The 12,163-nt window shown below is 32.9% G+C and overlaps 1 protein-coding gene across 10 annotated transcripts in view; it reads left to right on the plus strand.

Moving 5' to 3' along the window:
* PIAS2 (protein inhibitor of activated STAT 2) overlaps window positions 1-12,163 on the plus strand; it is a 69,440-nt gene that overhangs the window by 50,508 nt on the left and 6,769 nt on the right. For 8 of the 10 annotated variants that reach the window (XM_039842389.1, XM_039842369.1, XM_039842399.1 and 5 more), the window contains 3 exons: window positions 2,297-2,430; window positions 3,854-4,025; window positions 7,445-7,584. In XM_039842389.1, coding sequence (XP_039698323.1) covers window positions 2,297-2,430; window positions 3,854-4,025; window positions 7,445-7,584 — 446 coding nt within the window. Of the gene's footprint in view, window positions 1-2,296; window positions 2,431-3,853; window positions 4,026-7,444; window positions 7,585-9,624; window positions 9,738-12,163 lie in introns of those variants that run through there. The other 2 variants (XM_039842420.1, XM_039842419.1) reach the window with 1 other exon arrangement.

Consider the following 12,163-nt stretch of genomic DNA (forward strand, 5'->3'; position numbering starts at 1 on the left):
TATATTCTAGTTGCAAGTCTGTTATCAGATATGTGATTTATAAATGTTTTCTGCCATTTTATTTCAGTCTCTTAACAGTATCTTTCAAATAGCAGTTTTTAATTTGGATAAAGTCTAGTCTATTAAGATTTTCTTTTATTTACTGTGCTTTTGGTATCAAAAGACATTTTCCCCTAACCCAGTGTCACAAAGATTTCCTCTGTGCTTTCTTTATTTTATTTTACATTTTATTTTACATTAATAAAATGTAAAATTTTATTTTACATTTAGGTCTATTATCCATATCAAGTTAATTTTTGTATATGGTGTGAGATAAGTCAAGGTTGGAGTTTTTGGCATATGGCCATGCAGTTGTTCTACCACGCTTGTTGAAAGATTGTGTTTTCCTTGTTGAATTGCTTTTGTACTTTTTTTAGAAATCAGTTGACCATATATGTATGGTTTACCTCTGGACTCTGTTCTACTGATATGCCTCTATTTATATCGATACTGTACTGTCTAGAAATCAGGCTAATGTGGGTCTTATCACTGTTCTTTTTCAAAATGATTTTGGCTATAGATCTTTTGCATTTCATTACAAATTTTAGAAACGGCTTGCCAGTTAAAAGCAAACCTGGGATTTTGTTTGTATCAAATTGAAACTATAGATCAGTTAAAGGTGATCCAACAATATTGAGTCTTCTGATCCATGAAGAAGATACATCTATTTAGTTAATTAGGTCTCAGTAATTTTTGGTAGTCTTCAGTATATGGGTCTTGTACTCCTAGTGTCAAATTTATCTCTAGTTCATATTTTTGATATAGTACTGGGTTTTTTTTGGAAAATATTCTGATCGTTGCTAGTATATGGAAATGTAGTTGATTTTTCAGTATATTGCTCTCATCTTGAAACCTCACTAAACTTACTTTGTAGTTCTGGTAGCTTTATTGTAGTTTACATAGGATATTCTGTATAGACAATGTTGTTTATTAGTAAAGACAGTTTTGCTTCTTTCTAATCTGGATGCCTTTTATATCTTTGTTTTGCTGTCTTGAGCTGACTAGTCTGTTAACATGATTTACATTGATTGATTTTCAAATATTTAACCTTGCATTCTGAGGATAAACCCCACTTGGCCATGATTTTTTATCTTTTTTATTCATCATTGGGTTCGTTTTGCTAAATTCATGAGGGATATTGGTTAATTGTTTTCTTGTAATGTCTTTGTCTGGTTTTTAGTATCAGTAATGCGAGCATTATACAATAATTTGGAAAGTGGTGGTATTATGTGTTCTCAATATTTGGTAGAATTGCCTATTGAAGATGTTTGGGTCTGGAATTTTCTTCGTGGTAAAGTTTTTAACTATAAATTTAATTTCTTCAATAGGCATAGTACTCCTCAGGTTATCTATTTCTTTTTGAGTGAGCTTAAGTCTTACTATAAGTTTTTCAGTTTTATTGACCTTAAAGTACCAGCTTTTTGGTTTTGTTGGTTTTTCTTTTATTCTATTTCATTTGTTTTTGTTTTTTGTTATTTCCATTTTCTTTTTTTTTTTTTTTTTACTTTAATTTGCTCTTTTCTGGTTTCGTTTAAGTAGAATCTGAGCTTTTTGACTTATTTTCTAATATCAGAAGATTAATGTATACACATTTTTCTCTTAAGTACTGCTTTAGCTACATTCCATATATTGTATTATATTTTCATTCAGTTCAAAATATTTTCTAACTTTTGTTGTTTTGTTTTCCTTGTCTTGTTGATTGTTTTGTTTAGTTGTCAAATATTTAGGGGTTTTCCAGCTATTTTTCTGATGATGATTTTAGATTTATTTTGGTCATAGAACATCATTTGTATGCTCTGAGGTTTTAAAAATTTATTGGGACTTCTTCTATATTCCTATTTCTTCTTCCTTTTCTCCACCCCATGATCCTTTATTTCTTGATAATAAGCTTATAAATTATTTTTTGTATAATAACTTCTTTGTTTGCTTATGTGTATTTTATGTGTTGTTTTGAAGGTTGCTCTTTACTGCCAGTCTCAGCTAGGAGGCTCCAGGTGTCTATTTCTGTTTAACCATTAATTTTTTAGGTAACTCAGTAAGTCACTTGTAACTCTTTTATTGCCCATTAAAGATCTAAAACCTAGGAGGAAGCGGGGTATGATAGTTGTGGTAAAGAAAGTATCAAGTATTGAAATACCAAAACAGACTGAAGTCAGATAGCATTACTTTAATCTCCAAAGTAATATGTATTTCTTTGTTACAATTTCACCTTTGAACAAAGCTACTGATTACATCTATGCACTTAATTGATTTATAGGCTTTTTATGGAAATTCTCAATGACTGTTCTGATGTGGATGAGATCAAATTCCAAGAAGATGGCTCTTGGTGTCCAATGAGACCGAAGAAAGAAGCTATGAAAGTATCCAGCCAACCATGTACAAAAATAGAAAGTATGTGCAGAATGGCAGCAGAGAGCAAAGCAGTGAGACTCGCGCAGCATTATCTTTATCATTAATCTTGGCCTCTAGAGCTACATTTCAAGCTTAGTTTGCTAACTTTATTTTTTAATCATCTATTACATATGTAATTTCCTCCAAATGATTTTTATTCTTAAGAAATGTGCTACAGTTTATACTATTTTATTATTAGCCTTTTCATAGTAGTTTTCATATGTAAAATAAATGAAACTCATCTAAAATTGTTTTAAATATGGTATTTGTTACAAAATGAAGAGTTTTAAATGACATTTCTATGGACAGTTTTTCAGAGTTGTTTTTAGAGTAGTGTTGGGGAAACCTCAAGTGGAGGTGTGATTAGGGAGAGAGTACTGAACCATTAATGGAGGGTAGCGGGAGGAGGTCACACGTTAGTTGCTAAAAAAAAGTGAACAAATTGTTTCCATCTCATTGAATCTGACCACTGTCTTGGTTACCTAGGAAGATACTTAGCCTTCAACTCTCTGTACCTGTCCACACTGAGTGGGGAAACGAAGGGCAGTTTGACCGATTGAAAGACGTAGATTAACTTAGTTTCTTTTTACCTAACCGAGTCCACTCACTGCACTTGAGTTTTGTGTTGACTATTTTGACATTCTAGCAATGTAATAATACGTGTTCAGAGTAAGAAGAGTGAAAAAATAATGTCAATATTGATCGTTCTTCTGTGATTGTTACCGAACCTATAGGTAGAATGATCAAATTTTCCCTGATTTTTGAGAAAAAATGGTGAGTTAACATGTGGTGTATGAGACTATCATAGCAGAAAGGAGAACTTAAGTGATTAGTAGATAATTGATGAGAAAAACTTTAAGTGTCTGAATCACTTAAGTGAGAAGTTTGGGGTTCTTTTCAACATGAAAATTTTTATCAGGTTCTGGCTTATGGTGAAGAGCCTATACATTCTTTGACATGAGCACCATTCCTTTTCTAGAATGGAAATATCTGATTCTGACTGAACACTGCCACATGTTTGTGGGAATACACAGCCAGTGAAGCCACGCACTCTTTTCCACGGCTGAAGATCAGCTTCGTAACTCCAGATGTCTGTCTGTAAAGTGACTGCTTACCTGGGGAGACAGCATGAGCAGCAGGATATGCACAAATCTATTGTCAGTACCAGGGAGATAACTAAGATCATGCTGCCTGAAGGAGGTTTTTGACCCTCTGTCAAGGCACAGAGCCCACCCTGTCTCCCCAGGTTAGTAGTCATTTTACAGACACAGATCTGGAGTTAGGGAGTCAGTCTCTGTCCATGGGGACAGCATGTGGCTTTTATTGGCTGTGTGTTCTCCCAGCCATGCTGCACAGTTAAGACTCCCATGGCTAGAGTTTGTTCCATAGCTTTGAGTTTTTTCCTTCTGTTTCCTACATATAGGTTCAAGTGTCCTCAGTAAGCCTTGTTCAGTAACTGTAGCCAACGAGGCAAGCAAGAAGAAAGTGGATGTTATTGACCTAACAATAGAAAGCTCTTCCGATGAAGAGGACGACCCTCCTGCCAAAAGGAAGTGCATCTTTATGTCAGAAACACAAAGCAGCCCAACCAAAGGGTTTGTTAATTCATTATTTATAACACTTGGAACTAACTGCTAGTGGGATGGGTTTGTAAATATCTCTAAGAGTTGCATAATCTTAGAAGGCTGTTTTAATTTGCCTTTTGTTCAGTTAAAATATTTTCAAGTGAGCACATTGTTTATAGGAGAACAAATTTTGATGAAGAAAATATTCCCATCTTTGGGAAGTGAGAGTTGAAATAATCTCATGTAATTATTTCATATTCGATGCTTTTTATAGTTTTCTTGAATCTTTTTATTTGTAAGAAGCAAGTTTGGCATCACAGACCAACAGGAGGAATCCCAGAGTAATGCAGTGTGCAACTGGGAATTCGACAAGTTTGGATTCCAGTTTTGATACCATCGCTTACTTGTTCTGTGATCTTGGATGAAATACTTAACTAGTTCAAGCCTTCTTTTTCTGTTCTGTAAAATAGGGTTAAGTAATGCCTACCTCCTGAACTTTTTTCAGGTTTCAGTAAGATAATAAAAAAGCTTAGCCTCAGTATCAGGCATATGGTAGTTTTTCAATAAAGGTTGATTGCCTTCTTTCTAACCCTCTCTAGGGCAGATATGGGTAAATTAAATGCTTTCTAGCATGTATTCTTTATGATTTATCTGGCAGAAGCCATTGCTAACCTATAGTAGGTGACAGGTTTGAGTATTTAGCAATAGATGTTTCTTAAGAGATTTTTGAACCTGCAAGAGAATTCTCTTGACAACACAAGAACACATTCTTTCAATCTTGGTATGCCAGTCTTATCTTTTTGGCCTCTCCGTATACTTATTTTTTCTAATGGCTTTATTGAGGTATAATTTACATACCATAGAAATTTCCCAACCTAATAAGTATTTAGTTGTACAATTCAGTGATTTTAGTAAGTTCATAGAGTTGTACCATCATCATAGTTCAGTTGTAGAATATTGCCAGTACCCAGTAAACTTCTCTCATGTTTATTTGCAGTTAATCCCCTTTCACACCCCAGATCCAGGCAATTATTGATCTTCTTTTCGTCTCTATAAATTTGCCTGTTCTTGACATTTTATACAAATGGAATTATACTCTCAGTGTACTTTTGCAACATTCTTTATAATTACTTTTGAAGCCAAGAGAATTACATCTTTTTTGTGCAGAAATTCTTCAGTGTTAAAGTACTTCTATTTCCAGATATGTTTTATACATCATAGTAACGGTATATATATATATTTTTACCCATTTAATCAGAATGAGATTTTTTAATGGAACAGAAAATGAGAAAAGTATTTCAAGTGAGTTTTTTTTTCTGGGATGCCGATCATTTATTATTCCTTTCAGACAATTTGATTGGCACTTTTAGAATTTAAAAAACAAAAAATGAAAATATAATTTTGCAGTGTTTACTGAAGTGGAGAATCATGGGAATGAATAGTTAGATGTGGTATTTCCAGAGTTTGCTATCTCATGATATTCTTTAGAACATATTGGAAAAACATAGGTTTCACAGCATTATTATAGTTAGATGGATTCATGCCAGATTGAAAGGGTTGCATAGTGATGCTTACTGATGATTTGTTGATTTGTTCTTAGACAGCATTAATAAAAGAAGTACAATGTCTAGGATACAGCTAGACAAGATCTTCATATCATAATGCAAACTAGTTTTAGAAGGTTTTCAGTGTCTAAATAGGTCGTGATTATTTAAGTGGTTTGAGATTTAAAGTTATGAGGTAGTTTTGTCGGAGTATGAGCATCATGGAACTACGTTATTGTACATTGTTACTCTATTCAATAATTCGAGCAATTACAGGAAGTGTTTCAGCCAAAGGAAAGGACATGTAGAGGTCCTAGTTGTCACCTCAGCCTTGCTTTGTGATTACTGTCTTTAAGTTTCTGTCAGTTTTACTTTCTTCATCATCTTTGCAGTGGTTCCTTCCAGCTACAGAATTCCGTGCCTCTCGTTAAGCTTACAGTAGTTTTCTGGCAGTGCTTTAGAATGCTAACATAATGTCCCCAGCCTCTCACCCCCCTTATTTAATAGTTTTATTTTTCAATATGTACAGTTGGTGGGACCTGTTTATGCATCATTAGTAGCAGCTGGGTCATCTCCACCCTTGGTGTTTCTGGTGCACAGCACTTGAACTCTGTGTGTCAAAACCAGTTTAATAAGTCCTTTACTGAGGAGCTGCTAAAGGACTTTCTGGCCAAGGAACTGCAAATCTTTAGTCTCTCAGAGGCAACAGCTTATAGTTGAGAACTTTCTTCCAGAGTTTGTCATATGTGGCTTTGTCAAACAAGGCTAGGTTATTGTGCTTGTCCTGAACTTTGCTTTTGAGCCACTTCTTTTTGACTTTGCCCCCAGATTTGTTCACAGAGTCTTTGTCTTTCTTGTCTGACTTTCTGGCACTTAATTTTCTCGTCATCTTTGGATGACATCTCGAAACTCAAAGAGCAGCTGCTACCACTGCAGCCTCACTGATGTGTAGGACAAAAAGAAGGCCATCGTCTACCATACGGTCTGTAATATTGCTTAGTTTCTTATATGCATTCAAGACGTTTTTCTTGTGAAGTTCTAATTGTTTACTCTGGGCTAGGACAAAATGAAGGTTAAATAAGAAGAATGCAAAATTATCTCTTTATTCCTGAACTTTTTCAAAATTATGGTTATACTGTGTCTTGAAATTATAAAGTTATATATAGTGTGTATAAATATGTATAATACCAATTATAAAGTATATCTTAAGTGATTAATTTGTATTTTTCGTAGAATGAACAGCTAATTTTAACATCATAAACCCTCTTAGAAGAGTAGATGGTATATTAGCCAACCTTTTTATTTCTGGTCATTATATCTTAAATACTGAGTAGTCATCTTATTGTGATTTCTGATTGCTCCCTATTGTCATCAGGTTGGTTGGCTTTAGGATTGGCTCTCTGCTCAGGTGATTCTCAGATAAGAGTGCTAATAATTAACACAATTCGAGTTAGAATGGAAGAAATTCTGTTTGAACCATAGGTAGGAGCTTCACTCATAAAGATACCCTGATTAAATCAAATCTTAGGACTCCTCTATTTCTAAATTTCTTTATAGAGAAAACTCTTAATATCCGCATATGTTACACATAGCGTTAATAAAAGCATATGTAAAATATATTTCTATTTGTGGATAAACGTTTTATGTGTTACTCCAGCACTACATGTTGTAATGCTCACTTGCTCTTATGTCATAGCTGCTGTTGAGAATCAACATACATTCATATTAAAATGAAGACTGTTAATGAAAGAGGAGATTAGAGTAGAGTACTGTATAGAGAGTGGCTGCCATAGAGTCATGTTGAAGCTTAATGAACTTAAAACTGACAATGTCCAGTAGTGTAGCCCTTCTCTCCTGTGAACTAACAGCCAGATCGTTTGTAATTTCCCATGCTATTTAAAACAGGGTTCTCATGTATCAGCCATCTTCTGTAAGGGTGCCCAGTGTGACTTCAGTTGATCCTGCTGCTATTCCACCTTCATTAACAGACTACTCAGTACCATTCCACCACACGCCGATATCAAGCATGTCATCAGATTTGCCAGGTATGTGAAGAGTTTTTTGTGTGTGTGTGTGTGTGTGTGTGTATGTATATATATATATATCTATATATATATATACACACACATATATCAGATTTTATCATTTATTTTTAATCTTAGTCTGCGGAGCAAGTATAGTTTCAAATTTTAAAATAGAAATTCTAAGAAAATTTGAAGGTTTCATGTAAAGATAATAGGATCTGTTTTAATATATATAAAATTCCTGTCATTTTAACTACAGAACAATCTATAGAAGCCTGATGATAGAAAAAAATAGTAGCATAGTAGGAAATTTTTGTAGAATTTATTCTCCATAGCGCATTTATAGTCAGAGATGTTTTCTTGGTATATTTTATTATAAAAGTTTCATAGGTTAGGGAAAGAGAGTATTTTCTCATACTTTGCTTGGGAGCTCACAACTTCAGAATATACTGATATACTGTAAGGTCAGTGTTGCCTACTAGCTTTATCCTTTGGATTTTTTTCCTTGTAAAAATAGCATCTACCAGCTGTTACTCTCGAGTGCTGCTTAACACTTGGAGATACCTCTTAAATGTATATTAACTCAACATTTAAAAATTATGGGCTACTGAATTACCTTAATACAAAGACTTATGCAACCAAGGCCATATTATAAATTTAACTCCGCCCCCCCACCCCCAGCAACTCTCTTCTTCCCTCTGTATAGCCATTGTTTCTGCAGACATTTTTTTTTGTCTATCAAATTTGAACCATTTAGAACCAGTGCCTCTTATATTCATGACTTCCCTTTTCTTTGAAGGTGCTTTTAGTGGAATACAATTCCCTCCTCCTCTTATTAAATTTTCTTCTCTAAATTTCTGATGTTAATTTTGACCTATGATCTCTTCTTTGTATTCCTCTTACGGTCTTTAATAACAACATATAGTCTTTTGGGCAAAATTTGTGTTGTGGAAACAGTTGATAGTTGTATTATCTGGCCCAGTGTAATTTTGCCACTTGAAATTTGTTCAGTTCAAATAAAATAAAATAATGGAAAAGAATAGACTAAATATAGTACCCGTCAAAAAATTTTTAGGTACCTTTTGCTTCCTAAATATGTTTATTCCATATGTGCTTTGGGAATTGGTATTTTTAAAAATTGTAAACCCAGCTATCACAATTATAAAGTATTTGTTGTATACAAAGCTTGATGCTAAGGTACAGGTGAGGTTTCATGGTGCATAGGAAGAAAGAAACTTGGAGATTCTTAATTCCTAACTGCCATTTTTGCTCTAACCTTGGCTAGTTTTAAATGACGTGTGTCCATATGTCATCTTAGCATATGTTATAAACAAGCATTCCAGAAGGATTTGTTTCCTAAGGACTTTGAATTAAAAATTAATCCTGAGAAAAGATGATAAACGTTCTATTTACTAAAGTGACTCTGGCCATTTAGTAGTAGAATAGGCACCATTTACAAATCACCTGCACTATTTTCAAATTATGTGATTCTGGATGAATTTTTAATGTTGGGGAATTTATACTTTTCAAAATTTGGGCATAACTTGAGAGTACTTACTTTTTAGAGAGTGCATATTTGAGAAAAATGCAGTAAAACGATAACTGTATTTTGTAAAATACATTTTAAGCTGGTATAAAAGAGCTAAAACTAATATCTAGGGTTACTATTTAGCCAACATAAACCAATATGGTGATACTGGTTATTAAAACGTTGAAATGCTTTCTACCAGTTGATAAACTGAATAGAATAGGATCTATTGTACTTGAGAAGAATTTAGTTTATCATCATCTATGAATTATGTAGCAGTTACCACATCTAAATAGCTTAGTTTTTACTTTGGTTTTATTGTTAACGTGCTCTTTTGTAATTAGTGGTTACTTTGGTTTTATTTTTGTGCATAATTTTTATGTAATTAGTTATACTGTACAGTTTTGATATTAATTTAATAATTTATAATAAAATATTAAATAGAACACCAAGAATGGAGAGATGACAAAGTTTTAATACATTTCTTAACATTCTTTTTAAACATCATAAACATGAATCTTCTGAATCTGCAGGGGAACAAAGAAGAAATGATATTAATAATGAACTGCAGCTTGGAACATCTTCTGATACTGTGCAACAGTGAATTCAAAATAAAACAAATAATTTGTATTTATGGAATGGAAAACAGCTTGATTATTTCAAGAAAAAATATGACTGCCTTATTATTGCTAGTGCCATATTGTCAGGTGCGAATGGTGCTCAAAAGTTGTATCATTAAAATTTGAAAGTGCTAAACATTTACATATTTAAGCATGTAGCAATCATGTTTTGTTAAAGCTCATGGCTCAAGTAGGAAAATGTACTGTTATTAATAAGACATGTAGAGTCAGTTTCACATAAAGGAGCATTTAAAATCTAAAACTACAGTTTTATTAGTGTTAATAAAAAAATTTTTAGAATGTACCATCAGCATTTTTAACCCTACTTGCTTTTTAGTTAAAAATAATCGAGTATTTTTAACCATGAAACACATAGAAGGGCATAAATATGTATCAGTATAAACTGTTGTTGCAGTTGAAACTTATGGTGAAATAAAACAGCATTTTGCTAAACTTATAAAACAGGAAAGTAACATGAATCACTATTGATGAAACTTCATGTATTTCATATGAGTTTTAATAGGCACTTAAAATGTAAAATGCAAGACTAATAATTTTTTTTCGAAGGAATAACATCTGAAATACTAGTGTTAGTGTCTAAGAAAAAATGGTTTCAATGAGAAATATTTACATTAGAACATTATTGGATTTTGTATAGACAGCATCTTTGTATGCTGAGGAGACAGTCTAGAATTTAAACCAAATTTTAGAAAAATGTCTAGGTATTTTACTATGCATTGTTTAAGTTATCCCTGGATGAGATGTCAAAAGATACATAGATCAAGTAAATCTCTTAAATCAATAGACTGCATATGTGTGTGTGTGTGCGCGTGTGTGTGTGTGTAGGCACACATGAAGTAATCAGAGAATTACAGTACACCTGAAGAAAAGTTTGTTATTCAAGTGGACTGAGTGATTCAACAAACATTAAAAGTAACTGAAGATATAAAATTAAACTATTTAAAACAGAAGCTATTATAAAAAGAAAAATGTTATACCGTTTGAAACGAAATAAAATTAATAACAGTAAGCCATTTAAATGACATGTCAATAAAGTATTTTTGTGACTTAGTCAATAATAGAGATGTCGAATATATAAAACTCTCAGAAGGTATTAAAAGGGTTAGACAAAGTTTGAATTTGTGTTCAACAGAAGCAGAGAAAGGATTTACTGAACAATATCGTTAATGTGAAGAGAAACTCCACTAATTGAGATAATCATCTACTGATTATTTAATGGAGAAGTTGTTGGAAAAGTTTGTTGTGATTCCCTTTGTCTAGTGTTGGCTCAGACCCCACTGTATCATATAGCTAGTGTGACAGGCATACGAAATGAAAAAATCATATCCACAATATTTTTTAAATGCTTTTGAAATGGAACAGTTTCTTTCAAATGATTGGTGCTACAGCTATCACCTGATAAGCATTTTTGTACTTTATTTAGAGATTATAAAGGAATAAATATACTTAAAATTTTTGAGTTATAAATTATTCTGGTTATTAAATATTTTAAATATTCACACTAATATTCTCTATTTTGAGTAACAGTCTAGTGTCCAACTTTCACTCTGTATGATTGTTATTTAAGGTGATGTTGAATGCCAGCAAATAAAAATTTACATAATTGAATAGAAATTGGCCTGTCTTAGTGACCTATGGTGTGTGTGTGTGTGTGTGTGTGTGTTATATTTTAAAATTTAGTCAAACGGAATTCTAGGGGAACTGACTTTGAAGTTTATTTCTAAACTTCTCAGACCTGAGTTTTGTTTTTTTTTAATTTATTGTTATAACTTTAATACTTCAAAATGGTATTACTGGGCAATCTTTTCCACATTCCTGTTTTTAAAGCTTAGTTGGGGAATCTTAGATCTTTGATTTAGAAAACCCTATTGGCTTATAACCGGTAAGCCTTGATAAGATTTAGTTTGCTAGTGAGCATAAATTACCACCTGCTTCTTTTGTGCAGAGCATGGAACTGTATACTACTCTTGATGTGCGAACAGGGGAACAGAGAGCACTCCATGAAATAGACATCTGCTTAAGAAGTGGTATTTTAGATGAAGCTCAATGTGGTGTATTTCTAAAAAATAAATGTGAAGTATCTTAAGAGCCTAAGTATGTTTTTTTTAATGGTCCGTATCCAGATCATTATCTCATTGTTTTTATTGCTTCTCATTCTGTTAAGTGATGAGGCGAGGAAATGTTCGCTCTGACTAGTCCTACCTACTTCTCTGGAAACTTTTGGACTCCCCCCTTTAAAGTCTCTGGGAAGTGATTTTTCCAGATGTTTTGTCAGAGAATATGTTCATTTTGGGGTTTTATGCACATTAAATATCACTGCTTCTGGTATAGAACTTTCCTATTGAAGAATGGTAAGCACTTACCCCAATTGTTTTATGACTTATGATAAATACGGAATGATTTTGGGAGATAATTCTTGTCTCCAAAATAT

This window comes from Pteropus medius, unplaced genomic scaffold (genome assembly GCF_902729225.1).
Source record: "Pteropus medius unplaced genomic scaffold, Ma_sr-lr_union100, whole genome shotgun sequence".
In the NCBI taxonomy this organism is placed as follows: domain Eukaryota; kingdom Metazoa; phylum Chordata; class Mammalia; order Chiroptera; family Pteropodidae; genus Pteropus; species Pteropus medius.